At 33.8% G+C, this 26,137-nt stretch overlaps 5 protein-coding genes across 8 annotated transcripts; 2 read left to right on the forward strand and 3 right to left on the reverse strand.

Moving 5' to 3' along the window:
* The first annotated feature begins 823 nt into the window (after window positions 1-823).
* LOC105792672 (WEB family protein At3g02930, chloroplastic) lies at window positions 824-4,522 on the forward strand. The gene is made up of 3 exons (XM_012621357.2): window positions 824-1,168; window positions 1,618-1,831; window positions 1,955-4,522. The coding sequence occupies exons 1-3, from the start codon at window positions 1,152-1,154 to the stop codon at window positions 4,289-4,291; spliced, it is 2,568 nt and encodes an 855-aa protein (XP_012476811.1). The 5' UTR covers window positions 824-1,151; the 3' UTR covers window positions 4,292-4,522.
* A 1,443-nt stretch (window positions 4,523-5,965) lies between these two features.
* On the forward strand, window positions 5,966-9,246 carry LOC105792674 (uncharacterized). The gene is made up of 7 exons (XM_012621362.2): window positions 5,966-6,202; window positions 6,537-6,638; window positions 6,915-7,029; window positions 7,673-7,788; window positions 7,863-8,048; window positions 8,485-8,627; window positions 8,713-9,246. Exons 1-7 carry the CDS (start codon window positions 6,078-6,080, stop codon window positions 8,892-8,894), a joined length of 969 nt encoding a protein of 322 aa, XP_012476816.1. The 5' UTR covers window positions 5,966-6,077; the 3' UTR covers window positions 8,895-9,246.
* An 86-nt stretch (window positions 9,247-9,332) lies between these two features.
* On the reverse strand, window positions 9,333-15,813 carry LOC105792673 (uncharacterized). Of its 3 annotated transcripts, none has more exons than XM_012621359.2 (11): window positions 15,635-15,813; window positions 13,694-13,749; window positions 12,297-12,421; window positions 12,112-12,203; window positions 11,300-11,505; window positions 11,043-11,231; window positions 10,762-10,962; window positions 10,500-10,656; window positions 10,301-10,364; window positions 9,678-9,734; window positions 9,333-9,576 (listed from the first exon to the last, which is right to left on the reverse strand). In XM_012621359.2, exons 1-11 carry the CDS (start codon window positions 15,704-15,706, stop codon window positions 9,500-9,502), a joined length of 1,296 nt encoding a protein of 431 aa, XP_012476813.1. In that variant the 5' UTR covers window positions 15,707-15,813; the 3' UTR covers window positions 9,333-9,499. The 3 variants fall into 3 exon arrangements, with proteins under 3 accessions (XP_012476813.1, XP_012476814.1, XP_052490544.1); XM_012621360.2 differs by having other exon boundaries at window positions 12,112-12,191; window positions 15,635-15,784; XM_052634584.1 differs by having other exon boundaries at window positions 9,678-9,728; window positions 15,635-15,784.
* Window positions 15,814-16,389: 576 nt separating this feature from the next.
* LOC105792675 (G-type lectin S-receptor-like serine/threonine-protein kinase At1g11330) lies at window positions 16,390-20,210 on the reverse strand. 2 transcript variants are annotated; one of them, XM_052634583.1, is made up of 7 exons: window positions 18,720-20,210; window positions 18,530-18,637; window positions 18,263-18,441; window positions 17,957-18,167; window positions 17,613-17,850; window positions 17,384-17,534; window positions 16,390-16,506 (listed from the first exon to the last, which is right to left on the reverse strand). In XM_052634583.1, the coding sequence occupies exons 1-7, from the start codon at window positions 20,005-20,007 to the stop codon at window positions 16,405-16,407; spliced, it is 2,277 nt and encodes a 758-aa protein (XP_052490543.1). In that variant the 5' UTR covers window positions 20,008-20,210; the 3' UTR covers window positions 16,390-16,404. The 2 variants fall into 2 exon arrangements, with proteins under 2 accessions (XP_052490543.1, XP_012476817.1); XM_012621363.2 differs by lacking the exon at window positions 16,390-16,506 and adding an exon at window positions 16,866-17,297 and having other exon boundaries at window positions 18,720-20,209.
* A 1,808-nt stretch (window positions 20,211-22,018) lies between these two features.
* Window positions 22,019-25,683, reverse strand: LOC105792676 (histone acetyltransferase MCC1). The gene is made up of 6 exons (XM_012621364.2): window positions 25,436-25,683; window positions 24,426-24,636; window positions 24,190-24,334; window positions 23,847-23,946; window positions 23,505-23,733; window positions 22,019-22,357 (listed from the first exon to the last, which is right to left on the reverse strand). The coding sequence occupies exons 2-6, from the start codon at window positions 24,611-24,613 to the stop codon at window positions 22,186-22,188; spliced, it is 834 nt and encodes a 277-aa protein (XP_012476818.1). The 5' UTR covers window positions 24,614-24,636; window positions 25,436-25,683; the 3' UTR covers window positions 22,019-22,185.
* Between the last annotated feature and the right edge of the window lie 454 nt (window positions 25,684-26,137).

The raw sequence follows: 26,137 nt of genomic DNA on the forward strand, positions 1-26,137 counted from the left end.
ATATAGACTAAATTCTAAATTTATAAAAGTACAGGAACTTCTAACATATTTTACCCAAAAAAATTAAAAATAAAAATGGAGCACGAGTCTATCATGACCCAGGCCTCCCTTCAAACTCTCCCTACTTTTACTTTGTTGAAAAAGTAAGAGTAGGGTTTGGCCTTTTGTAGCCTTAGAATATTTTCAACTCTCATTTAGCCTCTCAAAAAGTTTCCTACACTTTATTTTTATATATAAAAGGGTAAAATATAAAATTATTTTTGAAATTGATGTTAATCAAAGATTTAACATAAAGTTTTCATGTTATAAAAAATATAAAATTTATATTATATTATTTTAATAATCTCATTATAAATTTTAATCATATTTGTTCTTTTTGATACAACGCCTAGAGCAATTTATAGCCTCTCCCTAATCCATAAATAAAAAGATAATACGCTTTAACACTCTCGAAGCCTCGAACCCATATCTTTCTACATTACCAACAGTATTCATAACAATTGAGATTTAATCCAACATAAGCTATTCAATTAACAAAAGAAAGTTACATACAAATTCGTGTTATAATTTTATTTTGTATCTCATTGAGATCATCCTTTTAACATACATTATCATTACGTCGTGTTTCATTTGTTTTTCTATGTCTCCTAATTTTATTATCTTACCCAAAAATCTACCCTTTTAGATTAACAGTCTAGGAAACAACCCGCGGGACATTTTCGTAACTTCCATCATGCCGTCACACCTAAAAATAAACAAATTAAAAAAAAAGAAAATTTCCAAAAAGAAGAAAAAAGAAACATTACAGTTTCAAATGATGTGTTCTTTTATGTTTCAAGCCACTCTTGAGACAAGAAAAATACCACCCAAAATAATTTGCTTCCCTCTCTTTCCCTTCAATTTGTTATTTTTTCTTTTTGATTCTACAAAAACAAGGAAAAGAACCAGTTTTTTTCTTCTGATCTTTGATAGCTAAAAAAGGGTTCTTCAGTTTATATTTAGCATTACAGTTCTTCAATTCTTTTTTTTTTCCTTCCAAAAATGTCACCATTTTAGCTACCAATTGCTGCTTTATACCTTCTCTGTCTGTATCTTTCCTTGTTTGAGAACAAGTTCTTCAGCTCTCTGGGTTTTTTTTTTCATTATCAAACATGTCTGCTAAATCCAAGTAAGTTACACTCATTTTCTTTTCCCAATTTTTTTTCTCGGGAAAATTTCAAGTTTTCTTCCTTAATCCCTTTATTTTAGACTAGATCTGACTTGGGTTTTTTTTCTGGGTTTCTATTTCAAGTTCTTTTGATGATTTTACTTAAATTTTGGATTATTTGGATCTGTTTTTTTTAGAGTAGCAATCTCACTTACTTTCCACTACTTTTTCCTCACTCAATTTCTTACTTTCTTTTAACTTGATTTTATTCTTTGATTCTATTTTCCAAACGGGGTTTACTTAATTTTGATCTTTACTAAATTAAGTTGAAAAAAGTCAAAATTGATAATTGGATCCATATTTACTTTAATTTTCACATCAAATATTGTTTAATTTCATTTAATAGTGCGCTTAAATTACTGGGAATTTTGATTCTAATGCTCAAAATTTAACACTTTGAATTTTAACAGATCTGAAACTCCAAGCAAGGTTTCACCAGCAACACCTAGAGTGGCAAGTAAACTAAGCAAGGGATTGGCTAAATCAGAGCCTGATTCGCCTTCTCCTTTGCAGAGTACTCGCCATTTGGTGGATCGATCCCTGCGATCATCGCTTAATTCGAAGCCGCTAAATTCGAAGCCTTCGATTGATCGGAAATCGCCGAAGGCCGCCGCCCCGGCTGAAGTAAGTTGTTTTCGATTCAAATCGTTTAATGTTTGAGGATCAAACAAGCATATATTGTTGTGAGTGTAACTATGGAACTAATGAAATTTGAATTGCTTTGTTTGGTTGGTTTCGGGTTTGCAGAAACCGCAAACTCGGGTCGGAAAGGGATTGGAGTTGCAGGCGCAGTTGAATGTGGTTCAGGAGGATTTGAAGAAAGCAAAGGAGCAAATAGAATTGATCGAGAAAGAGAAGGTGCAAGCAATCGATGAACTGAAAGAAGCGCAGAAGGCGGCCGAAGAAGCGAATGAAAAGCTTAGGGAGGCTGTTGTGGCGCAAAAGCGAGCCGAAGAGAGCTCCGAGATCGAGAAGTTCCGTGCCATTGAGTTGGAGCAGGCGGGGATCGAGGCTGCCCGTAAGAAAGATGAAGAATGGGAGAAAGAAATTGAGTCGGTGCGGAACCAGCATGCTTTGGATGTGGCTGCGCTTCTCTCGAACACTGAGGAGCTTCAAAGGGTGAAGCAGGAACTTGCTGCGACTTGTGATGCGAAGAACCGAGCGTTGAGCCATGCTGATGATGCAACCAAGATTGCTGAAATGCATGCCGAGAAGGTGGAGATTCTTTCGGCTGAATTGGTTCGGTTGAAGTCCTTGCTTGATTCGAAGCATGAAACCGAGGCTAATGAGAACAATGAAATGGTGTTGAATCTTAAGGCCGAGATAGAATCGTTGAAACGAGAACTCGAGAAAGCAAAGATCTACAAGGAGAAGTTGATGGAAAAGGAAGCTGTCATTGAACAACTTAATGTTGAGTTAGAAGCTGCGAGAATGGCTGAATCTTATGCGCGCAATGTATTAGAGGAATGCAAAAATAGGGTCGAAGAATTAGAAATGCAGATTGAGGAAACGAAGAAGTTGGAACGATCAGCATCGGAATCTCTGGAATCGGTTATGAAGCAACTAGAGGACAACAACGATGCACTGCATGATGCTGAATCTGAAATTGCTGCTCTTAAAGAGAAGGTCGGATTATTGGAAATGACAATCAGTAGACAAAGAGGCGATCTTGAGGAATCTGAACGTCGCATTCATAAGGCAAAGGAAGAAACTGCAGACGCAGAGAAATTGGTCGACTCTCTAAAGTCCGAGTTAGAAACTATGAAGGAAGAAAAGATCCAAGCTCTAGATAACGAGAAGCTTGCGGCTTCCAGCGTTCAAGTTCTTTTGGAAGAGAAGAACAAACTCATTAATGAGTTGGAAAATTCTCGGGATGAGGAAGAGAAGAGCAAGAAAGCAATGGAAAGCTTAGCTTCGGCATTACACGAAGTTTCTGCAGAAGCTAGGGAAGCTAAGGAGAAGCTGTTATCGAGTGCAGCCGAGCATGAACATTACGAGGCGCAGTTAGAGGATATAAGATTGGTCTTGAAAGCAAAAAATGATAAGTACGAAACCATGCTTGATGATGCAAAGAATGAGATCGATCTTCTTACAAATACCATTGAACAGTCCAAGAACGAATACCAGAATTCGAAAATCGAATGGGAACAGAAAGAAATGCATTTAGTAGATTGCATAAAAAAATCGGAAGAAGAAAGCTCTTCTCTCGAAAAAGAAGTTAATAGGCTGGTGAATTTGTTGAAACAATCCGAGGAAGAAGCTTCGGCATCGAAGGAAGAAGAAGCTCAGTTGAAAGAGAGCCTAAAGGAAGTCGAATCCGAGGTGATTTATTTGCAAGAAGCTCTAAAGGAGGTCAAAACTGAGAGCATGAAATTGAAGGAGAGTTTATTGGACAAAGAAACGGAATTGCAGAGTGTCACTCAAGAAAACGAGGAACTCCGAGCTAAGGAAGCTGCTTCTCTTAAGAAAATCGAGCAGTTGTTGAAGTTGTTAGAAGAAGCTACAATCGAAAAGCAAAATGAGGAGAACGGAGAGTTATCGGACAGTGAGAAGGACTATGATTTGCTGCCTAAGGTAGTTGAATTCTCTGAAGACAATGGACATGGAAGTGAAGAAAAGCCTAAGCTAGAGCTGTCATCGGAACAACCAGATGAGCTGAAAAAAGAATCCCGGGACCTAAACGATGACTCGAAAGATGAGCCTCTTCAAGCAGAGCGTGCCAAAGAGGAGAACTTGAATGGAAAAGCGAACAACAACGAAACGAAAGGCAAAGAGGATGAATCAGTTGAAGTTGAATTCAAAATGTGGGAAAGCTGCAAAATCGAAAAGAAAGAATTTTCACCCGAAAGGGAAACCGAGCAAGAATCCTTCGACGAGGAAGTAGAGTCAAAGGTGGAGAACACCGAAGCTGAAGGCTTTGATCAAATAAACGGTTCGACGGAAAATGCTGACGACGGCAAAATCTCCCCATCAAAGCAGCAGCAGCAACAGCAACAGCAACAACAACAACAAAAAAAGAAGAAGCCTCTACTCCGTAAATTCGGGAGCCTACTGAAGAAGAAAGGAAGTAACAACCCGAAGTAGATAACGAAAAACCCGAAACCCGAAATCCGTAATGGCATGACTTTTAGCCTTACCAGCAAGCAGGTATAGCAGATAATGTCTTGCAAGCTGAATGTGTTTTGATTCACTTGTTTTGTTTGTTTTTTCTTTTAAAAATGTCCTCAAATAGAATTTAAAATTGAAGAGGGTTGTATTCAACGTTTAGTTTCTCCTTCTTATTTTTTTTAATTTGATTCTCCATATTGGATAGTATCTTGTATGTGATGGAGATAATTCTTTTTTTTTTTTTTTTAAATTTTCTTGTACTTCATTTTTAAAATTCATGAAATTGTGTGTTGACTTAAAAGTTGTGAACTTTGTATTTCAATGTGCTTTCTTTATGTTTTACAAGGAATCCAAAGTGTTATGTATTCATTATTGCTCCAAGTTTTTAACTTTAATTCGGGTTCTAGAATAGATTCGATGGAATTAATTAATTGATCTTAAAATCCAATTAAAATATTTCATTGGATTGTATTTGACAAATTAAACATTTATTCTATCAACAAAATCATGAAAAATTCAAATATAATAATATTAGCAATTAGCTTTCATCAAATCAATCTTAAAGCTCGAATTAAATAAAAAAATTAATACTATTATCTTCAAATATCAAAATATATAATTTTAAAAAATATAAATATTATATTAATATCAAACTCAGATAGTAAATGATATATAGCAACCAAATGATGTAGAAAGTCAATTAAAATTGTTACATGTTTGAATAATTATTGTTTTATTACTCTATTTTTATGGGAATAAATCTTAAAATTATACATAAATTTTAATTTAATGTGTAATTATATACATGAACTTTAATTTGGTGCGATTATACATATGAAACTCTAATTGCGGTTCAAATGTGTATTTGAAACTTTAATTTTGATTTAATTATACATATTTAAAGAAATAAATAAATTAATTTTTTATATTGGATAAAATATAATTATTCATGTATGCAATATATAAACATAAAAGGATGTTATACCAATAATTGTGTTTATAATTTACAAGAATTAGATTAAATCAAAATTTTTTATGTATACAATTGCACATTAAACCATAATTTATGTATGATTTTATGACATTCTTCTAACTTATTAATGTTAACAATCTTCATTATTTTATATATTAATTTCCAATTATTGGATGCTATTTATAGAGTCAAAATTAAAATTTAATTTGTATATATCTCTAATATTAATTAAGTAATAATTAATAGATAAAATTATTTTTATTTTATAATTAGAAATCTATTAAAATTAAAACACAATTTTACTTTTAGACCAAAAGTTTAAACTAATAATTATAAATTAAATTATCACAATACGTGTAACTAATAAACGTAACCCAACTTCTATTTTGGGTAATTTTAATTAATAATTATAACTACCATTCATATTTTACGTCAACCTTTATTTAATCAATAAATTAAAAATTAAAAAATAATTATTTTAAAATGTAAATGTAATAATATGATGAAAAATAATTATAATTATATATAATTTTATAGATCTCTGTATACCAAATGGTTAAGGTGTTGAAAAGCTGGTATACACGGTCACTCCAAAACACGGACGACTGCTGGTAAACGGCGCCGTTTGTACTCCTATTACACGCGCAGAAAACAAAAAATTAAGATCCTAAAACTTCAATTTCTCTTTAATTAATATTTTAAGGAGAAAAAGAAAAACTCCAAATTTATCTTCAGCTCTGTCAAATTTTTCTTAATTTTTAAATTATACATTAAAAAAAAAGGTTGAGAATGTGGTTGGAGATCATCTGCGGAATTATCATTTACCAGTTGTTCCGGCGCTTCTTTTGTGGTGGCAACGATGTTTTAGACGTGGAAACCTCTGATTTTAATGCTATTTTCTCCGTCGCCAACCGGTACTTTTCTTTTCTTTTCTTTTTACAATTTCAGCATTTCTTATGATTTTATGATAAAATTGTCCGAAATAAGTGTGAAACTTTCTTGATTTTGGTACAGCCTGTTGCTAAAATGAGTTTGATTGTGTAACGATTACTGGATTGTTAAGGTTTGCTTGATTTCCTGGAAAATTGAAATCGCTCAAAGACTTTATTTTCGGTTTGGGAGATCAAAAATGAAAACAGAATATTTCGGCTGTTCAATCTTTCCATTAAGTTTCCTTTGATTTTCATTGACCATAATTAAGCCCCCATCTCCTCTATAACTGTTTCTTTTTGTGCATCATCTTTGTAGACTAGAAAAGCTTTGTGGTGGAAAAGTGTATGTGGGGCTTAACATTCCTGATGCAGACACTGGTTCTCGAAAGAGTATCGATATTGTTCTCGTTACCAAAGGGTAACTTTTTTCTGCTTTGCGAGCTTCATTTCATTTTCTCAGCTTATGTTCTTATATATGTTTAACACATGCATATTAGTTTTATTTGGCTTGTTTAAGTTGCATACGAAGATGAAACACTGAAATCAGATTGAAAACATGTTAAATATATTTATTGAGAGGGAGGACTTTATCTCTCATTGTCATCTGTGTTTTTATTGGTTGCAACTTGCAAGGATATGATTATGTAAGGACTTCTCTTTAATGCTCATTTTATTTCTTGATGCATTTGTGCAGAGAAGCAGCGGTTATTTCTGTCAAGAATGTGTCAGGGTTTGTTTCTATAAATGATGATGGTAGCTGGACTTCTGAAGGTGGCCGCAGCCACCGGAAAGAGCATATACCTGATCCCGTAAGTCACCATGCTCGCATGGCTGCTTCTTCAGCAACTCAATCTATATTGCTTTTGAATGTTTATCATAAGAAGGGTGTCTGTTTCCGTAAAAGCTTTGCTAGATCGGTTATATTCTTAGTGTGGGTCGTGCCGTATTAAGTGCGTAAATTTATCCATTTCTCGTTTTTCTCCATGTTCTCAAGCATCTTTCTATTGAAAAGAACATCCACAAAAGACAGGAATTACTTGATTGTCTATGGCTGTTGTGGGGGAAGAGAAAATGTCTAGTTTACAAAATTGGCTTTTAGCAATTATGAATCTGCACTTGCTTTTGGTTAAAGCTCAAACAATATTGTTAAGTGGTGTTATCTCACATTTCTTAAGTATTAGGTTTCCTGTGGTCTTATATTAAAGTTGCACATTCTACTTATTGACAATTTGCTTTGGGGTGGATGCTTGGTATGATATTTGTCAGCAGCATGTGAATGCGTGTGTGTGTTAAGTGACTCCTATGGCCTTATTATAAAGTTGGGCCTTCCACCTATTTCAAATTGTTATTAAATTGGATACAATTGCGAATCCTTACTTTAAATATCTTGAAAATTTTCCAACTCTAGAGAGCGGAGCAGTGAAGATGATTATAAAATATTTGTTGTTTCAGGTTGCAGAGGCTAAAAACACAGCTTCAGTCCTTGAATCGTATCTTGAACAAAGGGGAGTTACTTTACCTGAAGGATATTTTTCTTACAAAGTTATAATTCCCAATCCGAACTTCCGGTATGTACAAAATGGTTTTATTTCCTTTAAAAAGTTCTCATAAGAGTATGTACTGAATAGTTTTTCAATTGCAGTGAGATTTATAGAAAATTTCCACCTGAGGTAATCACTTATGATCAATGGGTGCAATTAGAACCAGAACCCAAAGGTATGATATCCGGGTGGGTTAAGGGCGCTTTTCGTGGTGGGAAGAAGGAAATGCAGGACTCTTTCCATCAGCAGCTTAACTTCATTCTCAGCACAGCCCCTATGTGGGACAGGTTTGTTATCTGATGTGCCAATAACTTTTTTTTCCCTTTATTTAACATTATGTTATAAATTTCGTATGCATGTTATTCCCTTTTTGTCAATAATGTTGATAATATGCCTTACTATATGGTACTGAAATTTTTTTATTTGATTTTACTCAGTTTTCTCTGCTTTTCCGCCGAATGAATTGCAATGTGTTAAGAGATTCATTGGGAAATAAAATGACACTACAGTACTAAGAAAATTGAACTTGATAAAATTTGAGTTAAGCATTAGGGATTAAGTAATAATTAAGCTGTTCTGTCTTACCCTACCCATTGCTCCTATTCTGCATTCGTAGGAAGATAAAGTGTTTGTTATCCGAGGATACTTCGTTATTCTTCTGGTTATGTTCTCATCGTAGGCAATTTTAGTTCAAGAAATCATTATTTTCCATGATTTCTGTAGGCTGGAGCTTAAAGGAAGCAAGCATGTTCTAGGAGAATTCCTGGAATTTAAAGGGAAGCAGGAGGATACCCTGGCTTTGAGGAATATCAAGAGATCAAAAGTTGGTCACATGGCTGTCCAAAAGACTAGCATGCTTGGATTAGGTAAATCCCCATAGTTTAATTTTAAACCGCATTTTTTAGTCATATAATCTTCTTATATCTCTACTTAATTTACTTGGTGATGCAGCCCATTCAAAGCTCCAGGTAGTGTACTATCCTCGAGATTATCGAAGTGAAGGAGTTTCGGCTTCAGAATGGAGGGAAGTTGAAGTAAGATCAAGTACTGAGGTCATATTCCACCCTCAAAATTCTACTAAAGTCCGTAAATACAAGCTTTCTTCAATCTCGTCTATGTCACTAAGTGCCTAAGTCCTAAAAGATGGAAGACCAGGTATGCCGACTTCGGTTTATAATAAAACAGGCCGCTGATAAAACCCAGTTCTATAAATGCATCAATATCTTTTGTTAATCTAGGGTTTTGTTTTTCTTTTGTGGTTGTTTAGTTGCTAGTTTAATAGAAAACAATTCCAACAAAAAAGGAAAGATGCATATAATATATTCAGAGTATAATTGCCAAAATATCGGGAAAAAAAAAGGGGGTAATATCTTCTTATGGTTATTTGAATTAGACTAGAGCTGTCACAAAGTGGTATCAAATTGATTGATATGTGAACTGGTATGGACTGAAACTAAAAAATTGGTTGAATCAGTTTTTCTTTTATGAGTTTTTTGATGGTTTATTTAATCACTTGATCAATTCCACTATTGATCCAATTCTGAAAACCCAACTTCAACAATGCTGCCATCTCCATCAAATTCAGTTAAATCTTATGAAAAAAATGATTTAAATGAATCTTTGTTACATAAGGATATGTCTCTGATACAAATATGCTCTTTTTTTTTTAATGGATATGTTTTGAAGATTTATCTTAATAGATATGTTTGGATATAAACACTTTAATGGGAGTTGGATCTCAGAAGGAGAATTCTTCTGGTATATCTTGAAACTTATAAGACAAAAAGGCATTATATTTCCTTTGAAGATCTCCACCTGATATATATATATATATATATATATATGGCATTTGAAGTCAGTAAAACGGTACTCAACAATTGCAGAAGGTTGCAAATAAAGAGGATTACATAAACTACCTTTAAGTCTAAATGGAGCAACCTTTTCTGATGTAACCAGCTTCACAAGATCTTTGCCTGAAAATCAACATAAAAAAAAAATCAAATAACTAAACAAATCCTTAAAGCAGGAAAAATATGAATGAATCGCTTGTCGCCTTCCAAAATAACAAAAACAAGGAAGATAGGGTAATGGACTTGATTTATATTGAAAAGAATCCTGTCCATCTATCTTACGTAGACTCGGGTACAAGTGCCGTATAATGTATATATATATATATGCCTTTTCTAGAAAATAAAATTAAGAGTCGGACCAAATTATAACATAAAAAGTCCAAGTTGATTTTAAGAATAGACCTGTCTTGGGCCGAGCAACCCACCCAACCCAGTAAGTTCAGCCCAACTCGCATTACATTTGGACAAGGTTTTTGTCTCGACTTAACTTAGTTCGAATTCAGTTTAAATAATAATAAAATTTATATAAAATATTAATATAAATATATTTTATTCATTTTTAACGGCAAAACAAGCTTTTCGGTGGGGTGGGCATGGCCTTAAAACTTTTTTGGAACTGAGCCATGGCCTGGCCAAGCCCAGCCCATGACAGATCTATAATTGAGAATATTTTCATGATTTTTACTTACCCGTAATATTCTCTACTCCTCCATCGACATTAACAAGGAAGGTCGGTACCTGGTATTGTTTCAACTACAGAAACAATTTAGAAACATATATATTAGTGCAGCTCATTACCAGTTAATAAAGATGATAATTAATTCAACATATTATACAAAGCTTTGATTTTAAAAAGGTTATATAAGTTAACTTTTAATTTCTTTTAACCTTGGAGAGAAGGGTCTTTGCAAGATCTAATACACCAATATAGGAAGAACCTTTAGCATAATAAGCAGGCACAAATTCCCCATTCTGATAGCCAGCCAAAAAGTGATAAGCAGCTTGGCCTGGAGAGAGCTTTGATATAGAAGGGATGGTTCCAGAACTGCAGGACAGAAAAAAATTCCATTCTTTTAACATCAGATGACATTGCAAATACTGCATATGGTTGTTAAAATGAACTGAACAACGTTCGGGTATTGTGTATTACCTATCAGATGTTGCAAGGATGACAGCAGATGGTATCCTATACGGATTTATGCCACCTAGTTTTTTGGTTTGAAACAAAGGTGCAACCCCTTGAGGAGAAAGGACTACACCGGCATCTGCAGATACCAATAGATCGGAATAACTCTGAATGGCATTCTCGGGAGCAAACAAAAGAACTACGGAATCGCAAGATACTAGGAGCCTGAAATTTACAACGTACAAACCTGAGTTAGATATGCACATCTATTTTGGAAATGTAGAAGTAGATAGAAAGCTTTTTACCTAGCAGATAGTGGAAGGCCCCCACGGGCAAATATAACTGGCTCAGATAAAGCAGTTAATGCTAATTTAGTTCCATTTATATCAGCAAATGCTTTACCGCATAAAATAAGTGAAGATCGTTCAATATCAGCAGCTATAAATCCATTATTTCCTTGAGCTCCAAGCCCTATGATATCCTCCACAGCTGTACTGAAGAAATAAATGTTAGAAGCTGATATATAATGAATCAGTAAAACAACAGCATTAAAATTTCAAACCTTATTGATGTAGCAGTGTAAACGGTTAAAGGACAAGAATCATGGGAAACAGCACGAGTAGGAGTCTCCCAAAGAACTCTCGAAAGTGACAATATGGCTGATGGACTGTCACTAATCACACGAACTTTAGCATCAGATTCCGGAGATAAACCGATAGCCCCATCATGGACAAAAATGTTTGAGATTGATGATATGTGAGTTGTGACCTGATAAAATCAAGAATAGCAGAACAAGCATTATTGTCTATCAGACTATATATTGCTATAGATATCCAAGAAGCAAGACATTAATACCTGTGATCTTAATACATCTTTTATGCTCAACAATTAAAAAAAATCAAACATAATGATTTTCTGTTTTCTCCTTGAAAAGAACTTAGATACTCCTCTGTTGTTTTACATAAACGGTCCAGTATTACTACTCTCTCTCTCTCTCTCTCTCTCTATATATATATATATATTATATGGACTTGTCTTCTGCATCCCTCTCTTGTCACATTTTCCTCAAGCACCTTTCTAAGCTTCAACCTACCCAGTAATGAATTTGACATTTCCCACTAGTGATATAATTGATCATGCTGGCATTGTATGCAAACAGGGAACATTTTGTAGAAAAATGTTATCATTTTTGAATAAGGAGGATCCAAATTTATTCTCTAAGATTCTAACCGTGCACATAGACAGGTGGTGTGTGAGAAAGAATGCATGTGAGTGAGCCAGAGAGTGAGCAAAGATAAGAAAAAATTTCATTCTTCTATCTAAGAGAAAGGCAAAACAAGAACAAAAATAGTAGAGCAACAAAACAAGACATGCCTGCTTCAAAAGTTTACTATATTGTGCCTTTGAAATTGTTGAATTTCCCCCAAGAGTTCCTCTAACATGAAGTGGAAGCCCTGACAAGGTTTCTGACATAAGAAACGGGAACCCCGGAATCATAAACACATAAACAATATAACGGGACAAAAATACCAATTCAGACAATACATATAAAGTTTTACCTGCAATGGTTGCACCTTTTGCTAGCAACTCAGAAGACTTCAAATTTTGGAAAGCTTTATCCTTCACAATCACACCTTTTCCAGCCAAACCCCAATTAAGTCCATAAGAAAATCCAGGGTTTTCCCTATTAAAAGAAGCAAAGAGCAGAATGCTAAGTGTGCAACTTCCATTAAGTGCAAACTAAAAAGTGTGTCACATACTGTCACATGAATATCACACTTAGCAGCTATATGATTTTTTAACCATGTGGTGAACAAAATATGAATCAGATTCAAACACACATAAAATTCTATTACAAGCAAAAAGCATGAAACTCTTTAGAGTTCAATCAATGGTTGAACGGAAACCATTACAACAGTTCGGTATTCAAAAGCTATGAAGCACTGAAATGGAAACACAAAATGAGTACAACATGATGGACACAACAAAACACCACCTTTTACCAAAATTAGGATACAGGTATGACAAGACACAATAATAACATAATGTTTATATATTTGGTGTACAGAGTAATGCAAATAAATGTGATTGATAGGCACATATGTCCGCCAAAAGGTGGTTCTAAAATTGCATGTGCTTGGTATGTCCAAATGCCCAAAAAAGATGGCTTTTAACATCATTCAAGCAAAACTGAACTAAGGAAAACAATCCTAAGACGTTTCTAGAGGCAAAGCAAGAGAAGATATAGAAACTGAACTTATATTTTCCAATCATGATTGTTGATGGTTCTTCACCATTGCCTTTGGTGAAGAGAAGATTCACTAACACTAATACTTGAAGACCGTATCAGCCAACATCTTTCTTTTCTTTTCTTCTTCACTTCCTTGTTTATGTGTTCCTTTTCTTGATTTAATATCCAGGGTTCAAAAAATCATTTTAGTTATTAATTCATCTGTTTTTTTTTAATCTAGTTGAGGATTCATCATTCCTTTTTAGCTAAATTGTATTGTGGGTTTAAAATTTATTTTAAGAAATGAAAAAAGAAAATGTAAACCTCCAGCTGTGTCCCTGTTGTGTTAGTATCTTGACAGCATCTATTTTTTTTTCTTTTTGGTGTGTTCCAACATATAGGATGCATATCCGGCCATAAGAAGGCTTGTCGTAACCGACGTTGGTATGAAGGGTATATGCCGTGTTGGTGATTCATACTAATCAGTAAAGATATGTGTTGTTTTCCAGATTTGACAGGCAGAAGCAGGAGGAAAAATTCAAAAGCCAGAGACACACCAAATGAAATATCAATAAATTGATGTATATGGAAGCCTAAAGAGGAGGAGCAAGGGAACCAAATGTGACTTGATGAAATTTGTATACCGTGTTGGCCAGTCAAAATCATTCCATACCATTTACATTCTTAAACAGCTTAATTCTCTATGTTTCTCAAGTAAACATTTACCTTAAAGATTCAGCTGTTTCACCTTCCTTGTCAATAAAGGGGGCTGAAACTTTGTTCTGCAAAAACCAAAACCTAATACTACTATTAGGTCAAAATTAGTTTAGCTGAACGTAACAAAACACAGAATGTGAGACAAAAGTGTGAGACAAAGCTGAAGTTGAAACAAGGAAAAATAGTTGGTCACAGAATGTGATTCTTGGGGATTTAACAGAATGATGACGTGAAGCTCGAGAAATGCATGCAACAATGTAAATGAAAGACTTTAATACTGTTTCAAAGACAAAACAAATAAATTGCACCCAGATCAAATTAATAAGACCCATGTGACTTAGACTCTTAATTTTTCCTAAAGTATTCATGTCTGATACATATTTTGGACATGGGGATGGGAAATAATCCTCCAAATATATGATAAAACTTCAGTAAAATTGACCATACCCATGTCAAACACATACCCATATCCAAGAGATGGCACGATAATCGATTAACAACAACGCCAATGCAGCTTTTGTGATATGATTATGGTTGATGAAATGTACTAACAAACAAATGAATTTGATTACTGCACTTTTTCCATTCTAAAAAGGGGGAGTGGGGAAGCAGTGTAATTGAGAATTAAGAACCTAGAATGAGTAGCACATATCACCAGCAACACACACACAGATTATACATACCAGAAGATTTTACTCTTACCTATGTTACTTGGACCCAGATGAATATAAGATAGAGGTACGTGTTCGACATAGTTGTGCCTAGTTTTTTCTAAGCTCTTCTATATATTTGCAGAATCATACCCCCATGGCCAAATATGTATTGGGAATAGAATATTGAACATAGGCACTTTTTTATGCTCGGGTAACAATTAGCATAGATTCCTACTGCTACACCAATTCAAAATAAGGGGTCTAAATGTTCAACAAATTTGCACATGCTTAAGAAATTAAATGTTAGCATTATACTACATTTAAAAGCTCATTGTGATTGGTTTATACAAAGGTGGTTTATAGAAAGGAAGTTAACCCCAATCCCTAGCTCATAAACCTCTTTCCTGGAAATTCAAACTCAAGACATTTAAGCTGAATCTCAAGCAACAGTCCACTCCAAATGCCCTTTCAACATTTGCGAAGTTCAAGGTTTTTTTTTTTTGCTAGAGCCTACTCTACTGCTGCTATGTGGAGTGCTCTTAGACCTATCGAGCAAATAAGGTAGCTTGGAATAGGTTAATCTGGTTTCGGTACAATGTTCCTAGGTACTATTATCTCTTGGATGGCGATTAAGGACAGACTGTCAACAAAGGATCATTTCTGGGGAATACCACAATGATGAAGTTTGCACTTTTTGTAAGCAAGAAAATGAAACCAGAAGCCATCTTTTTTTCACTAGCGGGGTAACCAACCAAGTTTGGCAAGCAGTGTAGGAGCTTTGCCAAATTCAAAGAATGGCTTTCAATTGAGAGGAGGAACAAACAATGGCAGTTTAACCACTTGAAAACCAAAGTTCTTATTACTTTCATGTTGCTAATTGCTTGGACTGCTTAGTGCTAACATCTATTTTATATGTAAACAAAGGAATCAGTTCAATTTTTTGCTTATGCAGATTAAGGAATCAGTTTCCATTGTGTTAACTTAGCTCTTTTTACAGTTTGGAACCTAAATAGTTCAATTTTTGCTAAATGAATTGTAAAATATATTGTCATTGTAGCAGTTTACTTGCTGTTCTTATATAAAGAAAAACTCATTTCAGCTCTAAGTTCATACAAATGCTAAATACTTAGCTCCAACTAAAGAATCTAAACAAACAATTTAAAAAAAAAAAAAACAAGCTAACAACGAAATGCCCCAAAACTCAAACGATAAAATGAAAATATCTAAAAATTTCATGTCAAAAGAAGTCAAGCCACATAGAAAGAGCAAAAGGTAAAGAAAAATAAAAGAGACTTACGCGCCGAGAAGAATTTAGGAAACGAGAGGAAGAAGAAATTTGGAGGAATCGCTTGAGAAAACAGTTCCTCATTTTCGTTTTAGTAGCTGATAATGACAGAAACACCTCCGAGAAAATCAATGACCGGGGGAGAATGATAAAACCCAGAATGGCTTTTGTTGGTTAAAATGTGCCTTTAGTCCCTGTACTTTTCGAAAATTAGGAATTTAGTCTTTATACTTGTATTTTCAGGATTTTAGTCCCTCTGTAGTCCTTGAATTTTATAATGTGAAAATTAGAGGGACGAATTTTGTAATATGAAATTTCAAGTTTTACTTAGAAGTCGTTTGCGTCAAAATTAAAATTTCAAAATTTGAAAAATATAGGGATTAAAAATGATCCAATTAGAGAATATGGACTAAAGGTACAATTTTATGCATAGTGCATAACTAATAGCATAATTTAACCGAACAAATTTAGCCGTTAACATTTATGTTAAGATTAAAATTTCAAAATTTTAAAAATAAAGGGACTAAAACTTGAATAATACAAGACTTAGTCATCGAGTGAAGTAACAAACCAGTTGAATTGTCAGATCAATTTTGTTTTTCATCTCATCCTCTATCTTCTATTTCGATAATAGTTACATAATTTATAGAACATATATTATTTTGGAGGGATTCTCAATTTAATGTAATGGAGAAAGCAGGTTATTTGGGAGATGAAAGATCAACAATCTTACTATTAAACATTGAAATGACCATTGAGATTGTTGGCCGATCATCTGCGCATTATTCTATGCATCTCAGTATTTCCGGAAGACAACTTTGCTCATAATCAGCTTCAATATCTACTAATGCCAAGATGTTTTCTTCAATCCACAACTTCCATGCCTACAAAAATCACAAACTAGTGTCGTTAACCATTGAAAACTTGGATGTGTTGTTAGTGATTACGTGAAGTTTGTAAACTTACATATCCTAGAAGGCTTAAACAATGCTCATTGTAAAAATTTGTATTAAAACATCAGATTGTCTGAAAAAATAAGCTTGGGCAGGGTGGCTTCGGCCCAATTTATAGAGTGAGCATTTTAGTTTTATCCAAAAATTCTATAACAATTGAATTTTTATAATTTAATCTTTAAATTTTAATTAATTAACTTATTAGCTAAATTACTTGAACATTCTTTTTATATTCTTATTTTATATTTACAGACTCGATTTCTATTCTGGTACTATTAAAAATCAGACTGTTATACCCTCTATTTTAAAGTTGGATAAGGTTCAATTATACTTGGAGATAAAAAAAAAAAAAAAACTAGATAAGATTCCACATTTAAACAATAAAATCCAGCGGGCTCTATCCGACCCAATCTGTTTTTTTTTCATCATCTACTTGCTATATTGGTAATGGTTACATCATTTATAGACCATGTATTATTTGGAAGGGATTCTCCATAAAATGCAGCAGTGAAAGCAGGTTGTGTTGGAGATAGAAGATCAATGATCTCACTGTTAAGCATGGAAATCACCATCGACATCGATGGCCGATTGTTGGCGTGTTCTTGCACGCACAACAATCCAACATGTATACATCTCAGTATTTCTTGATGGCAACATTGCTTAGAAACAAGCTCAGTATCTGCTAATGCCAAAATGTTATCTTCAATCCACAACTTCCATGCCTGCAAAAACAAAAAACAAGTAAATGATTGTTTTTAACCTTTGAAAAGTTGGATCTATTAGTGATTATGTAAAGTTGTAAACTTACATATCCGAGAAGGTTAAAAAAATGTTCATTGTTATAAAAACTTGTGTTTCTTCTTCCACTAACGATTTCCAGTAATAAAACACCATAGCTAAAAACGTCAGATTTCTCCGAGAAATGTCCTCTCAATACATATTCAGGAGCCATATATCCACTGCAGATTAAGATTAATTAAACAACACTATATTTGTATGAAAAAAGGGTTCATGAAAAAGATCCCAAAGTTACTTACTATGTGCCCACTATCCTTCTTGTATTTGCTTGATTTTCGTTGCCACCAAAAATTCTAGCCATCCCAAAATCTGAAATTTTAGGATTCATTTCTTCATCTAATAAGATATTACTTGCCTTTAAATCTCTGTGTATAATTCGCAATCTCGAATCTTGGTGAAGATAAAGAAGGCCTCGACTGATTCCTTTGATGATATTAAACCTGTTTTTCCAGTCCAAGAGTTTTCGCTTTGTCGAATCTTCAAAGAAAGCAAAGAGTATTTCAGATGGGAAACTCAATGCAAGAGTAAAGAAAACAAATAAGATGTTATAAGTGATTGGGAAACTTGAGTAATGATTTCTAACCAAAGAGAAATGCATCCAAGCTTTTGTTAGGCATGTATTCATACACCAACATCTTTTCTTCTCTTTCGATACAACATCCCAACAGTCGAACGAGATTTCGATGTTGGAGTTTAGAAATCACTAACACCTCATTGGCAAATTCTTCAAATCCCTGTCCTGAAACACTTGACAATCTCTTCACTGCTATTTCTTTCCCATCCAACAACTTTCCCTGAAAAAAATAGACCCTTTGAAGTCCATATTTTCACTCAAAGTCGAGTGTGACATGGGTTTGAACTCATTTTTGCATAAAGCTAAAAAGCTCACCCTATAAACCGGGCCAAAGCCACCCTGCCCAAGCTTATTTGAAGGGTTGAAATCTGTTGTTGCAGTGGCAAGTTCCTCAAATTTGAAGAGTGGCAGCTGATGAAGTTTGGTCTCTTTTCCATTGTCTTCAAACATGGCAAGTTCCTCAAATTTCACATATACTCTTCTGCCTGTCCTATCTGATCATATACACACAAAATTCATAGCTCATTGCATGTCAGAATTCCAGTTTTCGACTATGGAATTAGAATCAACAGTGTAAAGTACCTCTATCTTTGTTCATCCACCTCAGTAGAAAAATTAAGGAGACGACAATAATGATGGTTGTTCCTATTACCACTGTTATTATGATAGCTACGGTTATGTTCTTTTTATCTGCAAACCCAAAGAACGAAACTGTGAACAGAATTGCAGTGAAGAAGGCAGATAACTAAATGAATACTGAAAAAAATGTTACCGAGTTCGGATCGAGGCAAGCGAATATATAGATCTAACCCTCCATAGGAGAATTTCTGTATATCGATCAAGTCTTTGCTCCACGACATACAACCGATACCGGCATCGAACGCGTAAGCGATACATGAGCAGTTGTTCAAGCATCGGTTTTTGCATTCGTTTTCGAGGTGTTCGGACCACTCCGCAAAGTCAGGTACTTTGATTCTCTCGAGCTTCAAAAACCCATATTCGTTATCGTCTGGTTCGCTGTCAGTGTTGTTTACTCGATGGCATCGCAACGGGTTGATCCTCGTACATCCATTAGTCCAATTTCCGCTGTTCCATTCATCTATGTTGTTGGGTTTGAACCCTTTCATACAGCTGCAAATTGATGGTTTTTGAGAATTACAGATCCCAAATGCCCCACACTTTCCATAAAGGGCACATTCAGTTTCAGCAGGAGAGTCGTAAGTAGTCCAATTCCCTTTCTCATCATCCCAAAATCGTTGACGAGTAATTCCTTGGGGATCCAAGTAAGCATATGATAAATAAGAACTGTTGAAGAAGGCTAAAGTAAGATAAAAAGTTCCTTGGTTGTCATTCACGAGACTTAGTCCATCAAGAACGAAAGAATTCATGTTTGGTATGCCGGTGAAGCTATGGCCATTCCACGGACCGCTCCGCCAATACGGTTTCGTATTGTTCCAAACGAAATTCTGAGGAATTGCTAAAGGCTGTAGACCCGAAGTAAAACTGCCAGTAGATGGATCAGAAGAGCTTTTCCATGATGTCAACTCCACTTTCTCACCGGTTCTTACATTTGTACTGAGTCTCATCATCGGCACAAACACGTTTAACGGCTCCCAGAAACTCTCCCACACGGTGTTTCCGTTAGCCTTCAAAACAAGGTTTCCAGTGTCTAAAATCTGAGCACTTACATTCACTCCTCTCGGATTTCTAACATTTGACGACCACAGAGTCTGGTTTTGACCGTCGGAAACGACGAGGTTTCCGTCGTCGGAAACCATGAAAACCCCAGAATCATCCTTAAGAGGCTTGTTTCTATTCGCTATCCAAATCACAGATTCTTCGAGAACCCCTCTATTATTGTACCATATTCCAACATAGCGATGATCAGTTGAACTAGAAAGGCTAAAGAATCCCAATCGGAAAACCCCATTGTTGGAAACTAAAGCTTGAGAATCATTGATGGGTGTTGATGATGTAATGGTATCAAAGGCATTGCCAAAGCTTAAACAGCACAAACAATAATAGAGATGAAGAAGAAGTGACAAGTTTGAACCACTCATTATTCACAGAATTCTATGGTCTTCATGAACAAGCACCATTACTAAGCTATCCAAATAAGACGGGTCAATATAAGACAGCCAGTTGACATATGTTGTATTGTTGAGTAGCATTTTAATACATTATGATCAAGGCAAGATCCTCAAAGTTTTCAACTTTATCAGCTATTCAGATATTTTCTTTTATAGCGTTTAAAGACCGATGAGGTTTGCGTGGCTTGACTTCCTTCTTCTATAGACTTTTAAAACCAGAAGTTGGGGTCCTGGGCAGGTTGATGATTTTGGTTAAAATATGACATAGATACTTATACTCTTCACAGACTTACAAGTTAGTCTCTATACTTTTATTTTTAAGATGTTTCTTATATTTTTAAATTTTTAAAATTCAGGCTCAACTATTAACATTGTTGAATTCTTTTTTATTAAATTTGTTGGTATGACATTTTAAAATAAAAAAAAAGCTCACTAGTAATAATGCAACAAAAAAAAGAACCTTATAATTAAATTGAATTTACTAAAATAATTTAACAACATTAACAATTGGACTTGAATTTGAATTATATTTGCTCTTTTTGATAGATTGACTAGAAGTAGGCATAATCCTTCCCCGACTCATAAATAGAAGGGTAATGCGCTTTAGCGCACTTGAATAATTAAACCCGCATCCTCTCGCATCAGCAATAATACTCATACCAATTGAACTAATACTGAATTGGTAAAACTAACATATATTTAAAAAATAAGATATTACAAATTGAGAAAATGGCTATTGAATATTAGAGACGAACCAACCCAAATTTTAGTTGGGTAGTCCTATCTTTGGATATGTCTAGTTCTATTGTTTAGATGTATTTTGATTTGTTAATTTGATTAGCAATTTTTAATTATTGATAACATTTGCAATTTATATATAAATGAATTTTGATAGGTTAATAATTTATTTATATATCATTGAGGGCTTGATATAATAATAAATTTGATACTTGATAATTTTGAGATATTAAGTTCAATTCATAAGTGTAAATTATGTATGGGTAAGTAGAGCGAAGTCGAAAATTTTATTTAGGAGGCCGATAAAAATTATAAAATTTTAGGAGATTAAAGTTTAAAGTTTTATGTTGAAAAGGCTGAAATTATTAAATTATGTAAATGGTTACTAATAATATTTTTAAATTTCAATAATTTGTATTTTAACAATATTGTTTGAGAATTTTAAGTTGTGGCCTATTGTCGGTGTTCACCTTCTCCAGAATAATTTGGGTTCAAGTTATCATTGTAACAAAAATAATATTGTTTGATTCTTAACATTTTAAGCGTATTTAATACATTGGCAATATACTTTTTTATTTCATAAGCAACATTAAGGTTAAAATAGATATATCAAGTTTAAGTCTGTTAATAATAATGTTTTGATTGGTGCTATATATCGAAATGTTTTAAATAAAATTTATTGTAAAAAATATTTTAGTATTATTTACTATTAAAGTTATAATTTTACAAAGAGAAAATATTGTGACACTTATTCTCATCAAGTCAATAAATGCATCTGAGAGTTAAGTTGTAATAAAGTTAATTATTTTCTTAAATTTTAATTCAAATTACTTTCTACAAAATCTAACTAATCATAATTCATTCCGAATAATTTATTTTATCCAACTATTATTTCTTTCTCCCTAATGTAGGAAAAACTATTAAATCAAATAGTAATCACAAATCATGTTATAATTTAATCTTCAATTTATTCAACTCATTTAATACTCATTTAATAATATGAGACTCATAACTAGTGCATATTCCCAACTTTTTTCGAATTATTATTTAACATCTCAGCTAACAGAAGTGCAAAGTCTAAAGGGACTAAGTTGGCACCTTTTACACTACATGGACTAATCTGAACTGATCCCTAACAACAGGGACAATTTTGAAGTGATCCTGAGAAGTAAGGCCTACTAGATACTTTGACCATTTTTTTTTTGCAGACAATAAAATCAACACACAACAAATAGTAAAAATATAAACAAACAATTTTCTCCATTTCTTTTTATTTCTTCAGGAAACATTAACAGATGAAGGGGCACAGGGGGACATTATAGATCAGTCATTGAATATTCTTTTGTTCTTTGGATGGTGGAATCAACTCTGCTATTTTTTTAATGTCTCGAACCACAACTACAACACTTATTAAACATACTCTAACCCGGAACACTCGATATGAGTCATTCTCTTATTTGGAGTTAATACAGGACCCCGGGTTTCGTTACCTTTAGGCCATTTCACTTTCGCCATCATCAGCTTAGCAGCCATGGACTTGAGACCGGTCTTCATGCAACGAACAATAACTGTGACCAGCTCTCTGCAGAATACAGTTTTAAATCAGTTATTTCACTAAAAAACCTTTGCAGAGCCAGATGGTGTTCGGGACACAAAAGGCAATACGTCGGATTGAAACCTAGTGGACAAAAGATAACCAATTCTTGAACACCTTCAACTTTCAAAGGACATGAAAAGTACAATGCTAGTTCAATGGCTTCATTACCTGCTGGAAAATTCTCATAAACTATTCTTTCTTCTAGCAATTGTCTCGAACTTGCAATCAAACTATTTGGTAATAAAACAGACTACGAGTGTAATTTGAACCGGACCTCATGAATAAAATGTAAACTAAAAGGTTCGAGTTTAAGGTTTCATTATTACAAGATTATTTAAAATAAAAAACATGCAGTCTCAACCATGGCAGTCATTTAATCTTTAAGCATAGTACTATTTCCAACATAAGAACCCCATAAAAATGCCACAACCATATTCCACTTAGACCACAGTAAGTTCGAAGGAAAGAAAGGTTGAAAATCAATAGAATGACTTCCTCTAAACTATTGCTTTCATATTTCTTAAAAAAAAAACATTTATGGTCTTAAAAGTTATATTTTTAGTTTTTACTGATCGTGAAAACTATAATAGGGTATGCTATGTTATGATCGGAGTCATAAACAACCTTTGGGTGCAGCCTAATAGAATGCAAAGAACAAAGAATAGCTGTCTGGTTCGAAATTCATAGATTAAGATAACACATTCAGTCCTGGCAATACCGTACAGACTGAATCATATTTGTTACTCCTAAAGGATGCAATGATAATTGGAACTTTAATAACGGTATTGGTGCGAAAATCATCCACCGTACCGCACAAGCCATATGCTTGTTAAGCTTTGTTTTGGAAGCCTAGTGGGAACCTATTTTCACTGCACTTCCCAACAATCTGTTAGTCGAGTTGAATCTGTGTATGACCCAAGTATTACAGAAAGTCGAGCATGGCCCTAAATATTTGCCTGCTCAAGTTGTAACGATCCATTTTCTCTGGTTTATGTCCTGTTCTGCCCTCTAAATAGCTATGTACTCCCCATAATAATAGTTATAATGAAAGATGAGAAAGTAAGGGTAAAAAGCTTATATTTTTACATAGTAACATGTAATTTAAAAGGTATATTTGAGAGTTGAGACTTACAATGGTGAGCAAGGAGAACGTCCACCATTTACATAATAAACGAACAAATATGAATCATAATGCTGACCATTGATCAAGTAAAATCCATGCAACCTCCGTATGCAATTGAACGACATCTTTGTGTATAAATGAATGGCTGGATTATTATAAGAAATCACATGCAAGTAAACTGCACGGCACACTGGGATGCTCGAAGCATATTTAATAACTTCTCGTATAAGTGCTGTAGCTGTTGATCAAATACCAAGCAAACTTTGGTCATAGGCTGAAGATTTCATTTAAAAAGAAAAATGGAAAAGGAAATGATGAAGAAGAACCGTTATTAGATGAAAATGCTCCTACCTATACCGAGATTTCTGTATGCATCTACAACTCCGAGTGTCAGAATATACACTAATGTTTGATCAACCCTTGATGAGTCATACCTGAGCAAATCCGCTATCTGCATGGTATATGTTAGTCAAAATGAATTGCATGAACCATTCAAATACTTCATTATAAACAAAAACTGAAGAAAATATTTAAGACCTGAAAACAGAACCTACATGTTGAATGACAACGATTAATTATTATACCAAATGGTTACTACTTATTCAAACATTTTAAACCCTGCTTAAGTAATAATCCAACCACCAAGCAAAGATCATTAATGCATTATATACACATAGGTACATAGATAACACACCTCACTATCCTTTGCCAAGATGATTCTTGCGGTAACAAATCCGATAAGCTCATCACTTTGACCATCAGGTCGACTGCGATCAACAGCTGCCCATGACACAACATCACATCCATTCACGACACTTTGGAAAAACTCAGACTCATACCTGAAGAGAACAATACCCTTCCTTGAAGATGCAAGAACAAGAAATACTCTTTACCGAAGAACCTCGATAGAAAAACCGATACACTTCTTACCTGATAGGAAATACGTCACTGTGGATTCGTTCTAAGGTCTCTAAATCAGATGGCTTTATAGGCCTATAGCAGATGGTAGGACGATGTTGGATTCTTGGGTTCACCATCAAGGACGTATCATTAATCCCCAAAAAATATGTGATAGATTTGAAGTTGTAAAGGAATTCCTGCTTCCATTTATGCAGCATCAGCCACAATCTCCATGCAGCACCTGAATGAAAACCAACACAAAATTCCACATTCTATTAGTTCCTTCTAATGTCGTATAAACCTGACACCAAGATGAAAACACACAAAACCGCAACTCGTGGACATGACCGGGAAACAAAAGGTCCCTTCATTTTATAGCTATTATACCCTTCTTTACATCATTAGAAAACTTCAAATAAAACTATGTAACAGCTTTCCAATTACAACATTATTACTTTTGGTATTCTGTTCTTTATTTTAACCGTACCAAATCATATTTTTGAAGAATTAAAAATTAAAAAAGGTTGTTTTCTTTTAAAAACAACATCAATGATTTCACTTCTTTATCACCTGCATTTTCTTTTATAAACAAATTAATAAACCAACAGCAAGTAGCAAAGAACAAACTACACCTAAAATAAAGCTTCAAAAATATACTAAGATTCACTTTCTTTTACCTATTTCCATAAGAAAACAAAGAAACCAATAACAAGGTTTAACATTTAAACCCAGCTTTCTTTCACCTCTTTCACCTAAAATAAACCCAGAATTCTACTATCCATTTGAATAATTGAATATCAATAAAGAAAGCTTCATTTAAATGAAGCAAAACCCAGAATTCTAAATACACTAAAAAACTAACAAAACCAATAAACCAAAGGATAAATTATTGAAAACCAAGTTGGAAATGAACCCAAATCGGCAAAAAAAAGAAAGAAAGAAAGAAAGAATCCAAAGAACAAAGACCTTAAATGCAGAATAGCAAAATTACAAACAAAACTATTGAAAATTTTGTGGAAAAAAGGGGAAAGCTACCATACCTGGAGAATCTCAAGCTAAAACAAAGATCAAATTAGAAGGGGATCGTGAGAAATCAAAGGGTTTAAAAGAAAGGTTTTATTTGTTGATCAGTGAAGGGGGGAAAAGGAAACGGCAGAGAAACATACGACTTGAGACCAGACACGGCTTTTGTCTTATTGGCGATGATTTGTGTTTTCTTTTTTGGAATAAATTGATGATTGTTGATTAATTAGAAGTGTAGTAATCAAAGTAGATGAATAGATTCTTAATCTGATTCTTAAGCTAAACAAAACTCAATGTGGAAGATAAGGCTATTTTCGGAAAAATATAAAATTATTTATTACATTTCTGTGAAAACATTTCCCCAGCTATTTTTTATTATTGGGTTAATATTATTTTAACCTTCTCAACTTGTTTAAAGTATCTAATTGGTCCTTCTTTTTTTTTTAATTTAGTTGGTACTTTTCGTTACTCTAAGTTGATATCTCTGCATTAAGCTCGTTAGTTTATATTGACATAACATTAATAGCCAATCTAATGGTTACAACAAGAATAAACTTGAACAAATGGGTGTCCGAATTCAAATGTATATGAACAAATGAGTGTCCACATTCAAATATAATGGTATAAGAAATCAAAGACAATTCATATTTATTATAAACACTATTAATCTCACCATAAGTTTTATTTTAACTACATCATTTGTAACGGTATAAGTTTTT

The sequence above is a fragment of the Gossypium raimondii genome, chromosome 8 (genome assembly GCF_025698545.1).
Source record: "Gossypium raimondii isolate GPD5lz chromosome 8, ASM2569854v1, whole genome shotgun sequence".
NCBI classification, from domain to species: domain Eukaryota; kingdom Viridiplantae; phylum Streptophyta; class Magnoliopsida; order Malvales; family Malvaceae; genus Gossypium; species Gossypium raimondii.

Bases quoted from the DNA above. Each gene is read 5' to 3' on its own strand.
- LOC105792672 (XM_012621357.2), top strand. The intron at 1,832-1,954 runs GTAAGTTGTTTT...TCGGGTTTGCAG, and splicing joins AGGCCGCCGCCCCGGCTGAA to AAACCGCAAACTCGGGTCGG.
- LOC105792674 (XM_012621362.2), top strand. From the start codon at position 6,078: ATGTGGTTGGAGATCATCTGCGGAATTATCATTTACCAGTTGTTCCGG. The intron at 7,789-7,862 runs GTATGTACAAAA...TTTCAATTGCAG, and splicing joins ATTCCCAATCCGAACTTCCG to TGAGATTTATAGAAAATTTC. The intron at 8,628-8,712 runs GTAAATCCCCAT...TTGGTGATGCAG, and splicing joins GACTAGCATGCTTGGATTAG to CCCATTCAAAGCTCCAGGTA.
- LOC105792673 (XM_012621359.2), bottom strand. From the start codon at position 15,706: ATGAGGAACTGTTTTCTCAAGCGATTCCTCCAAATTTCTTCTTCCTCT. The intron at 13,750-15,634 runs GTAAGTCTCTTT...TGGTTTTTGCAG, and splicing joins TCCTAAATTCTTCTCGGCGC to AACAAAGTTTCAGCCCCCTT. The intron at 12,204-12,296 runs GTAAAACTTTAT...TTCTTATGTCAG, and splicing joins AAAAGGTGCAACCATTGCAG to AAACCTTGTCAGGGCTTCCA.
- LOC105792675 (XM_012621363.2), bottom strand. From the start codon at position 20,007: ATGAGTGGTTCAAACTTGTCACTTCTTCTTCATCTCTATTATTGTTTG. The intron at 18,442-18,529 runs GTACTTTACACT...GTATATGATCAG, and splicing joins GTGGATGAACAAAGATAGAG to ATAGGACAGGCAGAAGAGTA. The intron at 17,851-17,956 runs GTTAGAAATCAT...CTTTCTTTGAAG, and splicing joins CTTGGATGCATTTCTCTTTG to ATTCGACAAAGCGAAAACTC.
- LOC105792676 (XM_012621364.2), bottom strand. From the start codon at position 24,613: ATGCTGCATAAATGGAAGCAGGAATTCCTTTACAACTTCAAATCTATC. The intron at 24,335-24,425 runs GTAAGAAGTGTA...TGTTCTCTTCAG, and splicing joins AGTGACGTATTTCCTATCAG to GTATGAGTCTGAGTTTTTCC. The intron at 23,947-24,189 runs GTGTGTTATCTA...TATACCATGCAG, and splicing joins TCTTGGCAAAGGATAGTGAG to ATAGCGGATTTGCTCAGGTA.